This window comes from Nomascus leucogenys, chromosome 16 (assembly GCF_006542625.1).
Source record: "Nomascus leucogenys isolate Asia chromosome 16, Asia_NLE_v1, whole genome shotgun sequence".
Lineage (NCBI taxonomy): Eukaryota > Metazoa > Chordata > Mammalia > Primates > Hylobatidae > Nomascus > Nomascus leucogenys.
In genome coordinates, this window is record NC_044396.1 from 94,680,697 (window position 1) to 94,697,031 (window position 16,335).

Sequence of the window (16,335 nt, forward strand, 5' to 3'; positions counted from 1 at the left end):
CTCATGAGACACAGCTCATGACGGAAGTGAGCCTGAGCTGCGGTGAACCCTGTCGCTGAAGAGACAGCTTTCACTCTGGGTCTTGCAGAAAATACAACTCTTTATTAAAATGTATTGCCCTGAAAAATGGGCAATGTGACTTACTTATTCTGGGTAAAGTGGGTTGCAGGTGGCAGGGCTGAGCCTTGGGAGGGCGCCCCTGCCCACAGGCCAGAGGCCCCCCCTGTGCAAAGGAGCATATGAGCCTGGGGACCTGCCACCTCCCCATGCCTGTCATGGTTGCCACCCTGCCCAGTTCAGGGTGTCTCTTCACCAAGAGTCAGGGTCACGGAAGGATGAACCCAGCTCCTGGTCCCACAGATGTGTGCTCAGTTCTAGCGTCCCCTCTGCCTAGTTGTGAGTCTTCAGCGGCCCCTGCCTGCTGAGCTCAGCCCCCATCTGCAATGAAGAGGTGACACCAGCTGCCACCACCACCCCCAAGTCCAGGTTTCTCCCCATCCCCAGCCTGGCCAGCCCTTCAGATGGCTGTAAGGATGGCACAGCATCCAAGCCCAGGGCTCCCTGCCATGGAGCCACAGAGTCCCTGGCTTCCCTCAGGGACCCCAGGGGAACTGCAGCACCACATGGGCAAGATCCAGGCTTCGGCCACCCCCTTAAGAGAGAGGACCACCTGGCCCACTCGTGTCTGGGAGGAGGCTGCCAGCCAAGGGAGAGCCTGGGCAGTAGCCTTGGGGAAAGGTGGGCAGGTGGCTCTCCCACCCAGGGAAGGGCAGGCATCTGGGCCATCCTTACGACCCTCAAAGCCCTGGACACCTCCCCTGCCCTGTGCAGGCAGAAAAGCCTTTGGCCTCTAGGACCTGGGCAGGAGGAAGACAACTGGGTGTGAGAAGAAGGGGAGGCCAGAATGGGAGGCTGGTGGAATGGGGGCATCTGCTCAAGGCTCATCCCAAGACCTCAGAAGGGAAGTGGGAAGAAAACAGTTCCTCGTGAGGCAGCCCCTTTCCACTGGCCCTGCAGCTGCACATCAGACCCAGCCTCTGCCTGCCCCTCCCTGTGTCCAGCAGAGCTGACCTCTGAGCCAAGCCTGCAGTCAGCTTGTCTAGGGTGACGATGAGGCTACGTGAGGGTGCCGGAGGCTCCTGTCAACCTAAAACAAATCAGGAAATATGGAATATGGTTAAATGTAGTTTATCTGCACACAATGCTTGAGAAAGGCCAACAGGGTACACAGATTCCAAAGAATGGAAGTTAGTGCTCCCAAGTGGAGTGGTTTAGGGGCCATTTATATAGATAACATTTGGGAAGCTTAGTGGGGCTTCAACACTGTCCACACAGGCCAGCACATCCAATTAGGTGGGGCTGTGTTCTTTTCGGGAGAGGCATATTGAACACAGAGGGCAGAAGAGTCATGGGGTCTTCTGTGCCTTCTGGTCTGAGTTGGGTGCAAGGTAATACAGAGAGAAAGGTCCATAACTGGGAGAGGAGGAGGGCTTCTCTCTCACGTCATTGACTATTAATTGTGAACCTCAAAAACCTGAGACAGGTCTCAGTTAATTTAGAAAGTTTATTTTGCCAAGGTTGAGGACACACACCCATGATACAGGCTTCAGAGGTCCTGACGACATGTGCCCAAGGTGGTCAGAGCACAGTTTGGTTTTATACATTTTAGGGAGACATGAGACATCAATCAACATGTGCAAGATGAACATTGGTTCGGTCTGGAAAGGTGGGACAACTGGAAGTGGGGAGGGGACTTCCAGGTCTTAGGTAGGTAACAGACAAACGGTTACATTCTTTTGAGTTTCTGATTCGCCTTTCCAAAGGAGGCAATCAGAGATGCATCTATCTCAGTGAGCAGAGGGATGACTTTGAATAAAATGGGAGGCAGGTTTGCCCGAAGCAATTCCCAGCTTGACTTTTCCTTTTAGCTTAGTGATTTTGGGGCCCCAAGATAGGTTCCTTTCACATTTTCCCCCTTTTCTTTTTTAAAATCTTTTGGAGAAAGCATTTTAGAAGAAAATGGGTCTCTGGTCTCAGGTTTTGTCTGCTCTCTCATGGCTAGGATGGTTTATTCCTCTACAGTTAGGTCCAGAATTATTAGAAAAGCTTATTTTTAGAATGAGCTTTGTTGTGAAGTCTCTTGTCCTATGAAAAGAAAATAGGGGGAGGAATGGAGAAAAACAACAACAAACAAAAGAACAATCTGGGAAAAATCAATATAGGCCACATTACTCTGAAGCCCATACATTAGTAGGCAGGTATGAAAGTGGCTTACGTATGTAAATAGGTTGCTGTTGTTTTCTTCTGAAGTTTAAGTTGCCTAGCTTCAGTTCACAGGGCGTTATGAAAGCACAGCTTAGTTTTCAGTGACTCCAGATCAGGAAAAATGGGGGAAAAATACAGAAGAAAAAATCAAAAACATTATTTTGAAGAGTTGTAGCCAAGAAAAATTAGAATTAAGTCAAAAGTGTAGAAAATAATAAAAACTTTAAAACATTAGGCAAGACTAGAATCTAACAACAGGTGTACTATAGGTTTTGCAACATAATTTTTCTTTCTCCAGTTTCCCATTTTTAATAAACACAAATCATGGTAGGACTAGTTTTCTCTATTATACTTGGCCTAATTATTTGTATTCAGTGCAGCAAGGATAATTAATTTTTACATAGGCTTTTTTTTTTTTTGACGGAGTTTTCCTCTGTCACCCAGGCTGGAGTGCAGTGACATGATCTCAGTTCACTGCAACTTCTGCCACCCAGGTTCAAGTGATTCTCCTGCCTCCGCCTCCTGAGTACCTGGGATTACAGGTGCATGCCACCAAACCTGGCTAATTTTTGTATTTTTAGTAGAGATGGGGTTTTGCCATGTTGGCCAGGCTCATCTCCAACTCCTGACCTCAAGTGATCCACCCACTTCGGCCTCTCAAAGTGCTGGGATTACAGGCATGAGCCACCATGCCCAGCCTACAAAGGCTTTTAAATTGGCTTTGATGGAACTTTGTCTCAAATAAGACTTTTTTAAAGCTGAGTGCAGCCATGGATTCGTATCATCAAATATCTATGAGTTGGGAGATCCTCTTCTCCTGAGGTTCCAAGATAAAACTTGGGTCTGGTGGGCCTGTCAGAAAGTGACATTCTTTACCTACCACAGGTCAGGAACTCTGTACAGGGGCTGTGTAGACAAACATGAGGCCAGTTTTCCCAAGGGGCTTTTATTGGCTCTGTAAGTCAAGTTTGATTCCTTAAAGGAAAGCACACCATTCCAGTCAAAGCCTTGGTAAAATAACCAGTTTCTCCAAGTGTGTCCTCTCATACATAAAGAGAGATTCTTATTGTACTTATGTAAATAATTGTATTGCCACAAATAGCTTCCAAATTCTGGAGAAATCAGGTAGAGGAAAAAGAAATATGTTATAAATTTTGTTCACAGGAAGATACTAAATTGTTAAATGCTGTTAATCACTCAAAAGAAAAGTTTCCCTGGTTCTGAAAAAGGAAAACAAAGGATTAGCAACATTTTAAGTGAAAAGTCAAAATGATTACTTCAGTCTTGTAATAGTTCAGTTGCTGTAGTTAATTCCTGCTCTGCTTGACATTCCTGAACATTTCAGTCCTCCAAAGGTCCTGAAAGTTTTTCTTTTATTCTGATGTCACCATCTCCAAAGCTATTAAAAACTTGTATGCAAGAGCAGCTGTTGTAGTTTTATAGCTTTTTATAAAATCACCTTCTAAGAAGGACCAAAATAAGACAACAATTGTCCATGAATGACAAAAGGTTTTAGGGCAGCCACAGTCAAAAGCACCATTGACAAGAAAATTTGTTACCTCTGTGGCACATAATTTAACATAATAATTATAATTATTACTGATAAGGTACACTAAGTCATATCAGAATTATAGGAGTTTCCTATGATTTGGGAACACATACCAATAACATATTTATACAAACACAGCCCAAAGAAACCCAAACACCATTTCATATTTGACAACACTTCCTATATAATTTTTATACCAAATAAGACAAATTATGTCATTTTTGGACTTTATGGAACTTAATATCTTAAAGGATTAATTAGGTCAGAAAAAGACATAATTTATAATTTGATTTTGAAAGTTTGTCAAATATCAAAGGTTTAAAACACTTGATATCACAGGTTATTGTAAAATAAGTCGTTCATTTAACCAAAGTGCTAACTCGAGGATTTCAAAAAAGGTGAAAATCTTCCTTCTTTCAGAGAAAACTGAATTTTCCAAAGAATAAACCCTAATAAAAACAACATGTAGCCAATTACATTTGTTTTTCAAAATTTTATAAACAATTTATAAAATTTTAATCTTGACCATAATAAGATATAATTTTCATAAGCCTTTTATAAACTTTATAGCCTTAATTAATTAAGGAGTCAGTTAATGCTTCCAGAAAACCTTGTTAATCTGACACAGGGGTCCATATGCTGGTCTTGCATCAGTGTGCTTTTGACATTAATGATTTATTTATAGAGAAACAGCTTATTTTATCTCTCAAAATCAGCCCTTACAATCTCACACACCCACCTCTTCATGATAGTCCCTGGGCCTTGAGGAGTTGAACAGCTTTAATTTCTGGCCCTATGTCTCAGGAATGCAGTTTATTTTGAATGGCATCTTCTACTGGGTCTGAAGATGGAGCTTTAATTCCTGTCAGTGTTTAAAATTTAGCAGGACTTGGTGTTCTTTTTAGATCCAGGAGTCAAAACCCTGAAACTCAATGTCACAAGTACTTTAAATGCACATACAGAGAGATACATGGATGTAATAACTTTAATTTTAAAAAACATTAATCTCAGTTTTTTTCTAAGCAAACCAAAACTTAATAATAGTATGAAAACTTGACCACATAAAAGTTTTTGGTTTTTAAAAAAATACATCCTCTTAGGCTGGGCGTGTTGGCTCACGCCTGTAATCTCAGCACTTTGGGAGGCCGAGATGGGCAGATCACGAGGTCAGGAGATCGAGACCATCCTGGTTAACATGGTGAAACCCCGTCTCTAATAAAAATACAAAAAAATTAGCCAGGCATGGTGGCAGGTGCCTGTAGTCCCAGCTACTCAGGAGGCTGAGGCGGGAAAATGGCGTGAACCCAGGAGGCAGAGCTTGCAGTGAGCCAAGATCGTACCACTGCAGTCCAGCCTGGGTGACAGAGCAAGACTCCGTCTCAAAAAAAGAAAAAAGATACATCCTCTTATTCTGACTTACACAGACCATTCATGACATGCTTGGACTTTTTGGGTTGACCTGAATATCCCTCTGTTATAAACAACCACTCATTTTACTGTAGGACTAAATTGACCATACAGGATTCTGTCTCATATAAAATTATTTCTCTTTAAGCTTTCTTACCAAAGTAAAACTCTTTTATTTTTATAACTTTCTTTACATCTATTTCCTGGTTTCTTTTACCTTGTTTTATGCATGACCTTTAAATAAGCTTTGAATGAGAGAAAAATTGCTCACCTTCTTTTAAAAGGACACACTTTTTCTTAGAAAGACTGTTTTCCTATATTTTTTATTGGAAAATACCCAAATAATGAAATATCTATTATTTAACTTTAGATGAGTTTGCCTACAAGTATTTATCCCACTACATTTACCTAATTATTTTAATTGTTCACCTAAATTATTTATGAAAACTACAATAGTCATCATTTAAAGTTACAGAACTGCCACTGCAAAATTATTACTAACACAGTGAAAAAGATTTGACCTAACTGACTCCATCTTGCCTTGAACCTCCAAGCTGTCCTTTTTCATTCCTGGGTGTAGGTCAAACTAACATTGGGAGGAACTTATAGTTTAGCTTTAAAACAAAGATGATAACAAACCCTACTAGCTGTGGACTAGACCACCTAAAACCACAAGATTAGAAGTTAATGGTAATCTTGCTAAATTCAAGATGTAGCTGTTTTTATTAAATCAATATCAATGTCTTATTAAAGATTACACAAGCAAAAAATCATTGTTTTGGGCTTGGTTTATAGTTTTGTAACCCCTATGCCAAATTTTGACACCTTATAGTATTTGGCAGGGAGAAGTATAAAATTGCTTTAAAAATGCAAACAAAAATGTATGCTGGCAATTCTCAAGACATTTCTAATATTACTTTACCAATAATTTTAAAGCCAGCTTATTTATTAAAGATTTTACTTAAGTTACATAAACTTCAAAAAAGGTTTGATTAGTATTTTCTTTTTTCCTGATAAAGTATTTGATTCAAGTGCTTTTATTTTCTTAAGCCAATTAATCAGAGCTCTTTTATATATTTTCAATAGTGAAACATTGTGTATATAACACATGGTCATATTAGTCATACCAATAGAAGTACATCTTGTAGATTCCTAAGACCTCCTTTTTTTCCTTTATCTTAGACTTGCAAGCTCTTGATAACCGGTTTTATTACCCTGGCAGTTGTCAATTAAATAGCCTTAAGTTTGCATATCGAAGGAAATGACTCATAGATGAAAAATCAAATGGCAGAATTTACATCTCAAGGTATAGACAGAAAAAGCCTGGTGGTGCTAAGGGAGATTAAAGATGCATGCCAAATCAAACATAAAATTTATAGAAATCTATCATATGATTGTGTAAGGAGACAACTTTTGTTTAAAGATTACCTATGTTCTTGACTGGATCTCTGAGCTCTAGACAGAGCCCACACTGAATCCTGGGTCTCCACAAAGGGAGAATGACTATGAGACTAGACCACATGATGCTTTTACAGTGCACTTAAAAAATTTTTTCTTAATGAAAAAAATTATTCATTAAGAAAAAATGAAGGGGGGGCGGTGGGAGTTGTACAGCAAAATAAATGTTAAATCTCAACCAAATTTTCATAGGTTTGGCTATGTCCTCACCCAAATCTCATCTTGAATTGCAACTCCCACAATTCCCACATGTTATGGGATGAACCTGGTGGGAGGTAATTGAATCATGAGGCAGATCTTTCCCATGCTGTTCTCGTGATAGTAACTCTCATGAGATTTGATGGTTTTAAAAATGGGAGTTTCCCTGCACAAGCTCTCTCTCTTTGCCTGATGCCATCCACGTCACACACGACTTGCTCCTCCTTGTCTCCCACCATGATTGTGAGGCCTCCCCAGCCATGTGGAGCTGTAAGTCCATTAAACCTCTTTCATTTGTAAATTTCCCGGTCTGGAGTATGTCTTTATCAGCAGCATGAAAATGGACTAATACAGTAAATTGGTACCAGTAGAGTGGGGCACTGCTGAAAAGATACCCGAAAATGTGGAAGCAACTTTGGACTGGGTAAAAGGCAGGAGTTGGAACAGTTTGGAGGGCTCAGAAGAAGCCAGGGAAACGTGGGAAAGTTTGGAACTTCCTGGACTCTTGCTGAATGGCTTTGCCCAAAATGCTGATAGTAATATGGACAATGATGTCCAGGCTGAGGTGGCCTCAGATGAAAATGAGGAGCTAGTTGGGAACTGGAGCAAAGTGACTCTTGTTATATTTTAGCAAAGAGACTGGTGGCATTCTGCTCCTGCCCTGGAGATGTAAGGAACTCTGAACTTGAGAGAGATGATTTAGGATATCCGGCAGAAGAAATTTCTAAGCAGCAAAGCATTCAAGAGATGACTTGGGTGCTGTTAAAAGCATTCAGTTTTATAAGGGAAAGAGAGCATAAAAGTTTGGAAAATTTGCAACCTGACAATGTGATAGAAAAGAAAATCCCATTTTCTGAGGAGAAATTCAAGCCACTTGCAGAAATTTGCATAAGTAACAAGGAGCTGAATGTTAATCCCCAAGACAATGGGGAAAATGTCTCCAGGGCATGTCAGAGGTCTTCACAGCAGCCCCTCCCATCACATGCCCAGAGGCCTAGGGGAAAAAGTGGTTTCATGGGCCAGGCCCAGGGTTGCCATACTGTGTGCAGCCTAAGGACTTGGTGCCCTGCATCCCAGCCACTCTGGCCATGGCTGGCTGAGAGGGGCCAACATAGAACTCAGGCCGTGGCTTCAGAGTGTGCAAGTCCCAAGCCTTGGCAGTTTTCACATGGTGTTGAGCCTGTGAGTCCACAGAATTCAAGAATTGAAGTTTGGGAACCTCTGCCTACATTTCAGATGTATGGAAATGCCTGGATGCCCAGGCGGAAGTTTGCTGCAGGGGCAGGGCCCTCATGGAAACCCTCTGCTAGGGCAGTGTGGAAGGGAAATATGGGATCAGAGCCCCCATGCAGAGTTCCTATTGGGGCATCACCTAGTGGAGCTGTGAGAAGAGGGCCACCATCCTCCAGACCCCAGAATGGTAGATCCACTGACAGCTTGCACTGTGCACCTGGAAAAGCCACAGACATGAAGGCAGCCGGGAGGGAGGCTGTACCCTGCAAAGCCACAAGGGTGGAGCTGCCCAAGACCATGGGAACCCACCTCTTGCATCAGCATGACCTGGATGTGAGAAATGGAGTCAAAGGAGATCATTTTGGAGCTTTAACATTTGACTGTCCCACTGGATTTCAAACTTGCACAGGGCCTGTGGCCCCTTTGTTTCAGCCAATTTCTCCCATTTGAAATGGCTGTATTTACCCAATGCATGTACCCCCATTGTATCTAGGAAGTAACTCACTTGCTTTTGATTTTACAGGCTCATAGGCAGAAGGGACTTGCTTTGTCTCAGATGAGACTTTGGACTGTGGAGTTTTGAGTTAATGCTGAAGTGAGTTAAGACTCTGGGAGACTGTTGGAAAGGCATGATTGGTTTTGAAATGTGAGGACATGAGATTTGGGAGGGGCCAGGGGTGGAATGATATGGTTTGGCTCTGTGTCCCACCGAAATCTCACCTTGAATTGTAACTCCCACAATTCCCACATGTCATTGGAGGAACCTGGTGGGAGGTAACTGAATCACAGGGTCAGTCTTTCCTGTCTTGTTCTCATGATAGTGAATAAGTCTCCAGAGATCTGATGGTTTTAAAGATGGGAGTTTCTCTGCACAAACTCTCTTTGCCTGCTGCCATCCATGTAAGATGTGACTTGCTCCTCCTTGCCTTCCACCATCATCATGAGGGCTCCCCAGGGATGCAAAACTGTAAGTCCATGAAACCTCTTTCTTTTGTAAATTGCCCAGTCTCGGGCATGTCTTTATCAGCAGCGTGAAAATTGACTAATACAAACACATTTCTAAGTGTCTAAACTACAGTCTCCTTAAAAAACAAGGGTAGTCTCTGTTGCAATAATATTTTAGTTTAAAAAATCAGGTACACAATACAAAATTAAATGGTTTAAGGACTGAAACAAACTTGTCTGTTTCAATTCTTGGGGTTCCATAAGGAAAAACAGAGATTTCTCCCCCAGAAGGAGTCTAGCACCTTCTCCATTTTCTTTAAGGAACTCCACGCTATTATAAACTATTTTAGGTCCCCTGTGCAGCAGAGGGTGCAAGAGAAAGGAGAGACAGCAGAAGTAAATGAAGAAACTAGAATTGAATCAACTGCGAAGAAAAAAACCTTTGTTCAAATAAAAGACAAGGTTCTAGGAGAGGAAAAAAACAAAAACAAAAACATGAAGGTCCTTTAAAAACACACACATACACACATTTTGGATGTTAGCTTTAATTTATCTGACTTTTAACCATTGAGCTCCTTTAAAAGAAAAAGTTTTAAAATCTCATTACCATATTTCAGCTAGGACAAATTGCTGCTATTTCAGAAGTACCAAGTATCAAACCAGAAAGGACTTGATTTAGGAACCAAACCCAGCTGTCATGCTGGAAAAAAAAAAAAAAGGAAGGCAGAACCTTAGGCATTGAACTGCAGTGTGGGGTAACAGCCATTGCTTTCAGTTTGGCCTGGCTAGCAAAAAGGTGGTCTTGTTATGTAAATAAAGCCCCTTAAGCAGTGAAAATCAAAAATCAATCTTTTTTTTTTTTTTTTTGGTGGGAATTTAGCCACTTCAGAGGCCTTGTTCCCCATAATTTGAAACTTTCCTTCAGATTTGATAAAGTCAGATAGAGTTGGTCAAACCCAAGGGGAAAAAGACTGAAACAACAAAAACAGAAACAAACAACAACAAAGAGCAAAGCAAAACAAATGATTGCACAACTTATATCATTACTGAGTGCTCTAACAGTAAGGAGAAATTAAGACCAGCTGGCTGTTAATTTTAACTTTAGCCAAGACAAACCCCAATTCAGTTACTTACCTAGGGATGGATCTCAGGCTGAAGACTGCTCTCCACCATCCTAGAAGCAGGAAAAAAACCCTCATCTTCCCTGTTGGAAATGAGCTCAAACTCCATAAAGGAGTTACCTGCCTTCCATCGTCATAGAAGCAGAAAAAAACTTGCCTGTCTTGTGTTGGAAACAAGTAAAACTCCAAAAAAAGGGGGGGGGGGGTGGCGGGAGTTGTACAACAAAATAAACGTTAAATCTCAACCAAATTTTGGGAGATCAGGGATTCTCTGGAGGGGGTGCTTCCAGGCCTCAGTAAATTGCCCTATTGGTTTGAGCCATAAAGATAACTTGAGCTGGTACTAAGCACTCATAGGAGATTTTTTCAAAGGTCAGGGGCACCTCCACTCAGAATCCCTTTGTGATTACCAAAATGTGATCCCAGAAAATCTGAGACAAGTTTCAGTTAATTTAGAAAGTTTATTTTGCCAAGGTTGAGGACACACGCCCATGACACACCCTCAGGAGGTCCTGATGACATGTGCCCGAGGTGGTCAGAGCACAGTTTGGTTTTCTACATTTTAGGCAGATATGAGACTTCAATCAACATATGTAAGACAAACATTGGCTCAGTCTGGAAAGGCAGGACAACTCAAAGTGGGGCAGGGGCTTCCAGGTCATAGGTAGATAAGAGACAAATGGTTGCATTCTTTTGAGTTTCTGATTAGCTTTTCCAAAGAAGGGAATAAGATACGCATTTATCTCCATGAGCAGAGGGGTGACTTTGAATAGAATGGGAGGCAGGGAGGGGCCCATTCCATAGGCCCCTCCCCACCAAACTTGAAAAATCCTCACCTCTGAATTTTAGAGGAGGCTGATTTAAGTAATAACTGCTCTAAGCAGTTCTCAGCTTGACTTTTCCCTTTAGCTTAGTGATTTGGAGCCCCAGTATATTTTCCTTTCACATAATCAATTTACAGAACAAGAAAAAAAGAAAAAGAGAGGTGACCTATAGCTGGAGAAGTGGAAGCTGCAGCTGCATGCTGCACGGTTATGTCACACAGCCACATTTCCTTCTAGGCTCAATGTCATTTCCAGGGTTCCAAAAATTGATGATGTTCATTCATTTTTTACACCCCTCTGTGCAGGCCCCAGTACCGGCCCAGACTGGCCAGGTACCCCACACTGCAGAGGGGTATGCAGCAGCTCCCCACAGGCCTGGCTTGGGCCACATCCATCAGCAGGCAGACCATGGTGAAGAGATGACCTTTGCAAAAATTTTAAGTGCAAGAGATCTGACCTAACGAACTCCATCTTGCCTTTAACCTCCAAACTGCCCTTGATCACTTCTGGGAACGGGCCAAGCTAACTTTGGGAGAAATTTAGTTTGTAATTTAAATGATAATAGCCCTTCCCACAACTAAACCACCCTTGTAATACTAATGAAAGGCCACCAAGTTAAGAGGATGAGAGGGGCCTGGATTCTGCTAAGATGTACGATAACTCTTGTCCCAGAGGTTACAAGATCTTCAACTTCTCCAATTACTCCTGCAGATAACATCACTATTGTAGAACCTAGGATTGGCCTTTTAAGATGTATTTTCAGACAGGGTCTCATTCTGTTACCCAGGCTGGAGTGCAGTGGCAGAATCACGGCGCAGTGCAGCCTTGACCTCCTGGGCTCAAGCAGTCTTCCTGCCTCAGCCTCCCAAGTACCTGAGACCACAGGGATGTGCCACCACTCCTGGCTTTTTATTTTTTTAATGTTTTGTAGAGAAGAAGTCTATGTTGCCCAGACTGGTCTCAAGCTCCTGGGCTCAAGCATTCCTCCTGCCTCAGCCTCCCAAAGTGCTAGGATTACAAGTGTGAGCCACTGTGCCTGGACACACTTTTGCATTGCTGACACCAGATGGCTCTACCAGGACCAGCAGACCAGCAGCTCCTTGGTAGCTCTCACCCAAAAGTGGAATCAGTGCACAAGGACCTTTTCTACACCCCTATGATTGCACCCGCAACCAATCAGAAGCACCCATTCCCTAGGCCCCTGCCCACAAAACTGTCCTTGAAAAATTCTCACCTCTGAATTTTAGGGGAGGCTGATTTAAGTAATAAGAAAACTCCAGTCTCCCATTTAGCTGGCTTTATGTATATTCAACTCTTTCTCTATTGCAATTCCCGTCTTGGTAAATTGGCTCTATCTTGGCAGTGGGCAAGAAGAACTCATTGGGCAGTTACAGTGGGGCTGACTGGCACATGAGAGTGGTGGGACTGAGAAGCCTGGGAGCCTCCACCCTGCAGGGTCTGCTGATTGGTATCAAACCGAATAAACCACAAGGTCGGGTGAAACTGCAGGGGAGGAGCAACAGGAAGGACACTGCTCTGCGGCCCAGCACAGAGCACCCCCCACATGGTGTCCATGGCCATTCTAGTGTACCCTGAACTCTCACACTACTCCAACCCTCACAGCACACCTGCTGCCCTCCTGGGGTGCTGGCCTCCCTTCAGGGAAGGGGAGATTCTGGGCTTACAAAGATCAGGACAGTGGCCAGAGGAAAGATGTGACAGGCCCTGGCTCCCTCCCCGCTGATGTCTTCCCTCTCCAGCCAGACTCCAGCCACTCCTTGCTAAGGGTCCAGCCTGATTCTGCTGAGCAAGGAATGTTTGTGAGGCGCCCAGGCTGGAGGCCAATGTGGTCCCTGTGTCTTGATGGGATCCTGTCACCCCACCCCCAGGGTTACCCCAGAGCAGGCAATTCAAAGAAGAGGGCTGTACCCAGCGCTCAGGAGCACAGACTCCCACCAGCCCTCCTCAGCTGGCAGAGCCCACCTGACCTTCCTGGGCCCTCCCTGGCTGGCTCAGCTCTCTCACTGGGCATCTGGAGTCCTCCCCACCCCAGAGTCAGGCACAGCCAGTGCAGGTGCCACCTGCTTAATGCTGTCCTGCCCAGGCGCCCTGCCCAAGCCCCCAGCCACCCCCCCGCTCAAGGGTCAAGGGGCGCAGCCTCCTGGGTGCTGATTTGCTGCAGCCGAGAGCCTTGAGCTGCCCCAGGCCCTCCCCAGTGAAGATGAGGCCGAGAGTAAGCAGAAGACCCAGGCCTCCCAACTGAGGTGCCTCTCTCAGTAGAGAGCTGCACCTCTGGAGAAGGTCAACTGCAGAAGCTCCTTGCCCTGCCAGCCTCGGGGTCCCTTCTGAGGCTCTGCCTGCCTCAAGGTGGCTTTGAGGAGGCCTCCCCTGCTCAGCCTCCTATGGTGGCTTCGTGGGCTTCTCAAGCCACAGCTGGAGCCATGGGGGCTGCCCTCAGGTGACCACCTCCAGGCTGGATCCCTCTCTGCCTTTGCATGCCCCCTTGAAATGGGTCCTAGTAGTGCCAGTTCTACTTCCCCACCAAGGGCTGCTCCAGGTTACTGCAAACACAGAGACCCTGGGGGCCAGCACTGACTTCAGAGGTGGCACCATTCAATGTCCTCTGGTGGTGACCTTGCTGTGACCGCTGGCCTGGGGCCCCTGAAGAGCTGACACCCCACAGACACCATGTGTTAGGCACTGTGTGAAGGTTGGGCCCTGAAGAGTGGCCCCACACGATTCAGACATTCTTGAGAGTGAAAGGGGTGTTATTAGTAATTGTTCCAGGACAACAGGTGCCTCCAGGACAGCCCAGGGAAAGCAGGACACAGCAGCACCCCAGGCGCATCCAGCTCAGCACAGCAGGAGGCTGGCAGACACAGCCAAGGCAGATGCCTCCAGAGGCCAAGAAAAGTGGGGAATCACAGGCAACAGGCAGGGGAAGGGATGCAGTGAGATCCTGGGCTGTGGAGTAAAATGGCTCTGGACTCCAAACTCTGTGTCCCTGACCATCCCTGCTGCTCCTGAGCCTCAAGTGCTCATCTGTACAACGCGGATGGCACTAGTGATCAGCCAGGTGTCAGGAAGATTAGATGAGTTAAGTGCCACCAGAATGTGGACAGCACAGGCCCCACTAAGTGTGTTCTGCCTCCTGTCGTCTTGGGTCCTCTCTTCCTCCTTTGCTGCTTTTACACTGGGTATTTTCCAATGTAGCGTTTTAATTTAATGATTTCTTCACTCTATTTTTTGAATTATTTCTTTAGTGGTTGTTCTAGGGATCACCATTCACATTTTATCAGAACCTACTGTGGATCTGCGCTAATTCCAGTGAGAGACAGAAATGCAGCTCCTGTGCAGCTCCGTCCCCTTTTCCCTTCTGTGGTATTATCGTTATACATATCACATCTCTAAATGTTACAAACCCAGCAGTATGTTGTTATTATTCTTATGTAATGTCAAGCTTTCTGAAGAAGCTGGGAGACAAAAGAAGACCAAATACATATTTATAGCTTTTGTTACCTTAACTTTCCTTTTTATCGTTTCTGGTTCTCTATCTGTTCTGTGAATTTGAGTTACTAACTGGACTTACTTCCTAGCCAGATTATTTTGCTTCCACCTATCTCCTTTGGGTTATTATTGACAAACACATTATATTTCTATATGTGATAGGCCCAACAATGTTATACCCATATTGTTTTATACAATTGCTTTTTAAATCAATTAAGAAAGAAGAAATGTGCACTTATACTGTTTTATACAATGATAGAAGTACCCCTGCAAGTGTTGTTTTTAATGTGGATTTAAATTACCTTCTGGGGTCATTTGCTTTCAGCCTGAAAGACTTCCTTTCGTCTTTCTCATAAGGTGGGCCTGCTAGCAACAAATTCTCCTGGCTTTTGTATGTAGTATCTGGGATCATCTTTAAATTGCTTGCTTATTGATTGATTGATTGATTGACTGAGACAGTCTCACTCTGTTGCCCAGGCTGGAGCGCATTGGCCCCAATCTCGGCTCACTGCAACCTCTACCACCTGGGTTCAAGCAATTCTCCTGCCTCAGCCTCCCAAGTAGCTGGGATTACAGGCACATGCCACCATGCCAGGCTAGTAGACAGGGTTTCACCATGTTGGCCATGCTGGTCTTGAACTCCTGACCTCAGGTGATCCATCTGCCTCAGCCTCCCAAAGTGCTGGGATTACAGGCGTGAGTCACCATGTTCAGCTGCTTAAATTTCTGAAAGCTAGTTTGGTGGACATAGGATTCTTAGTTAATAGTTTTTTTTGTTTGTTTTTTGTTTGTTTTGAGCACTCTGAATATATTATCCCTCTACCTTCTGGCCTCCATTGTTTCTGATGAGAAGTCAGCTGTTGATCTTACTGGGGTTCCTTTGTAAGTGATAAATCATTTTTCTCTGTTTTCAAGATTTTCTCTTTGGCTTCCAGCAATTTTACTATAATGCGTCTATTTGTGGATCTTTTTGGTTATCCTACTTAGATTTCATTGAGCCTCTTGGACTTGTAGGCTAACATTTTTCAAAAAATTTGGGGATTTTTCAGCCATTATTTCTTTAAACATTTTTTCTGCTCCCTTCTGTCCCTCCTCTCTTCTGGTTCTCCAAGTGTATGTTGGTGCAATTCGTGTGGTATCACACATTTCTCCAAGGCTCTTTTCTTCACTCTTTTTACTCTGTTCTTTGGATTGCATAGTTTCTATTACTCTATCCTCAAGTTCACTAATTCTTTCTTCTGCCAGTTGAAATCTACTGTTGAGCTCAGCTTGCCTAGTGAATTTTTCATTTCAGTCATTGTACTTTTCAACTCCAGAATTTTCATCTGGTTCTTTTCATTTATTTTGAGACAGGGCCTTGTTCTGTCACTCAGGCTGAAATGCAGTGACACTATCACAGCTCACTGCAGCCTTGACCTCCCAGGCTCAAGCAATCCTCCCACCTCAGCCTCCTGAGTAGCTAGGACTATAGATGTGTGCCACCACACTGGTTAATTTAAAAAAAAAAAAAAAATTGTAAAGACAAGTTCTCACTATGTTGCCCCAGGTTGGTCTCGAATTCCTGGACTCAGATGATCCTCCTGCCTCAGCCTCCCAAACTGCTGGGATTACAGATGTGAGTCACTGCACCAAGCCTGTCTTTTTTGTTTTTTGATACAAAACATATAATTTCTACCTTCTTAATCTCCATTTGAGGCAATATTGGCTCACACCTTCCTTTAGTTTTATCACCTTTAGTTCTTTAATCATAACGTCCTTTAGTTCTTAGACCATATTTATGATGGCCACTTTGAAACCTTTTTCTTTTAAATCCAGCATCTTGCTCTAC

The 16,335-nt window shown here is 43.7% G+C and overlaps 1 protein-coding gene across 5 annotated transcripts in view; it reads right to left on the bottom strand.

Moving 5' to 3' along the window:
• Nucleotides 1–1,946: 1,946 nt before the first annotated feature.
• JRK (Jrk helix-turn-helix protein) overlaps nucleotides 1,947–16,335 on the bottom strand; it is a 28,176-nt gene continuing 13,787 nt past the window's right edge. Inside the window, exons 3-5 of one of the 5 annotated variants that reach the window (XR_004026173.1) lie at nucleotides 10,190–10,229; nucleotides 4,554–4,736; nucleotides 1,947–2,370 (exon numbers count right to left, since the gene is read on the bottom strand). Coding sequence is in view for 1 of the 5 variants with exons in the window: in XM_030795064.1 (XP_030650924.1) it covers nucleotides 10,203–10,229 (27 nt within the window). In the remaining 4 variants the exon portion in view is untranslated. Of the gene's footprint in view, nucleotides 2,371–4,553; nucleotides 4,743–9,005; nucleotides 10,230–16,335 lie in introns of those variants that run through there. The other 4 variants (XR_004026174.1, XR_004026172.1, XR_004026171.1 and 1 more) reach the window with 4 other exon arrangements.